The sequence below is a fragment of the Oryzias melastigma genome, linkage group LG16 (assembly GCF_002922805.2).
Source record: "Oryzias melastigma strain HK-1 linkage group LG16, ASM292280v2, whole genome shotgun sequence".
Classification (NCBI taxonomy): Eukaryota; Metazoa; Chordata; class Actinopteri; order Beloniformes; family Adrianichthyidae; genus Oryzias; species Oryzias melastigma.
Window position 1 is genome coordinate 21,123,993 of NC_050527.1, and position 2,448 is coordinate 21,126,440.

The 2,448-nt window shown below is 38.3% G+C and overlaps 1 protein-coding gene across 23 annotated transcripts in view; it reads right to left on the reverse strand.

Annotated features, from left to right (window-relative positions):
* The window catches only part of rims2a (regulating synaptic membrane exocytosis 2a), a 206,111-nt gene that overhangs the window by 46,236 nt on the left and 157,427 nt on the right, over positions 1-2,448 (reverse strand). For all 23 annotated transcript variants that reach the window (XM_036216125.1, XM_036216124.1, XM_036216117.1 and 20 more), the window contains one exon: positions 1,826-1,992. In XM_036216125.1, coding sequence (XP_036072018.1) covers positions 1,826-1,992 — 167 coding nt within the window. The remainder of the gene's footprint in view (positions 1-1,825; positions 1,993-2,448) is intronic.

A 2,448-nucleotide genomic window follows, 5' to 3' on the forward strand; every position in this document is an offset into this window, starting at 1 on the left:
TATAACTTTCGGAATCGATTCCATTCCAATTTTTTTTTCAATTTTTTTTTATTCTTTAATTCAATTCTATTTTGAGTTTACACATTTATACACATTTGTTTAGAAATACATTCAAAATCTACTGTATAATTTGAATATATTTATATGAATCTGATCCAGTTCACATACTGTAAATGTATCAGTGAAATAATGAGATTGTTAATATCATCCAGTGTTACATGGATTCTCTAAAGGAGAAGTTCTAACTAAAATGTTCAGATCATTAATATTGGAAACATTGTTCTGCTTCTCCTGGAGGATGTTTCAGTTTGGACACTAGGTGGCGATCACACTATTGCATTAAAATAAGCAAAAAATGGTGATTTAGACCATAAATGGTTTCTTTAAAAAATATTTCCTTAAAAGAGTTTGAAAAATTAATGTCTATGAGTTTATAAAGATGTTCATTTAGTCAGAATGTATGTTTACGTTGACTGGGTCCGTTAGCCGTTAAACGTTAGTATCAAGCTAGCGAACTTTAGCTTTATCTGCTAAATTGAATTCTGTTTTTATGAATCGACTATTGATCAATTAACCATAAATCTATTCAAATCGATTAATTGATTTTATTAACCCAGCCCTAATTATTTCATGGCAGGTGTTGTCCAAAAGAGACCATGTGAAATACACATATACACCATTAAATTATTAAATAAATGTGTCACTGGCCCACGATGGGCCAAGAAATAATTAAATTTGTCATGAAATATTTAAATGTGCTCCAAAATGAAATTTTAATATTTTAATGCCACATATATTTAAACATGTGTTTATTGATTTTCAATTTTATTTATATAATGCCAATTTTAAATAGTTATTGACTCATTTATTTAATAAATTCAGATTAAATATATTTTTTTCAATTTGTCTCGTTTAGCCCATACTGGATCATGAAATAATTATATATGTCATGAAATATTTAAATTTGCTTTTAAAATCGATTTTAATATTTTAATGGAACATATATTTAAATATTCATTTTTTGATTTTCACTTTTATTTAATGTCAATTTTAAACAATTAATGACACATTTATTTAATAATTAATGGTGTATACATTTATTCCACGTTGTCTCATTTAGTCCTCCATACACTTGTGTTACCTGAGATCAGTCTCTGAGATACTCCTGTGGTGAAGGTCCTCTTCTTTTTCCATCAAATCTCCCAGTTTCTCCTGGTCTCTGTCCCCCTCACTGTCTGACCCTTTGCTCTCCTCTTTTCTAACCCCTCTGCCCCTCTCTCCTGCCTCCTCTTCCTCCCGCACCTCCCCTAACTGCTCATCGCCCTCCCGAGACTGGCTCCTCGATTGCAAACGGATGAAGACGTAGACAGAACCAAAGAAAGCAGCACATGCAAAGCAGAAAGAGCAAAACCAAACAAAAGCAAGAACAATGTCAGCAACAAGAGAGACAAACACAAAGACAGAGAGCAGCCAGGACAGCATCATGACAGACAACTTCAAGTAGACTAAAGCCACATGGAAGAGTTTGTTTGACTCCTGCGCATTTTCAGAAATGGGCAAACTTTCCACAGCCTGAATCAGAAGAGTTCAACCATTTGGTTCCAGGTTTTCTTAGAGAGCCAAACCTGAACTCATCATGACGTGAAAACGACATGCTGCAGTACAGCATGCAGTTCCTCAGACTTTAACCTGGTCCAAACAGTTTCATCCATGAAAATGTCTGAACTTGGTTGTACAAAGGAGCTGAGGGAGCTTTGCCCACTTCTGAGGACAATTCAACGGAAGACAAAAGAAAAGGTGTCCTCTGGTGTGGACATGAACTTACCGGATCTTGCGGTTTCCCTGCGGCCTCTCCGACTGGACAGACATGTAGCTCGTGCTGCTGAACCGAGAGGCACTACTGGTTCTCGATGCAGCGGACACGTCACTTACATCACTGTCCGACGACCTGACTGAAAGGTTGTCTGAGCCTCGAGCATCTCTGCCGGCGCGCTGCAACATTAAGGTAAAGCAAAGGGAGTAAATTGTCAGTGTATATGTATAGTTGAAGTACCATCATTTGTCACAGACCTAAGTGTGAAATTTGATCTCCACATTTGACCCATTTGCTGGGGGAGGGGTGAGCTGCAGACACAACTCCAAATGGGAACCACTTAGTGGTTTAACCATTTAATCCCACGGCGAGAGTTACGACTCCGATGCAACCAGCGGAGTCTTTACGTGCAAGAGGAACCTCCGCTGCATTCGATCAGGTCCAACCTCTGTAATCTGGCCTCTCCGGCGCTCTGAATCTGTTTCGTTGGGTTCAAATTTTCGTCGGACGCCATAGTTGAGACACAGCACTTTTTGTGAAGTTGGGGCTATTAACGACCTAAATCGTATAAAGGCGGGTTATCGCGTGACCCTACGTGAGTTCTGAGTTTCGCGAGGCTGTGGTTTTAGCCGTCC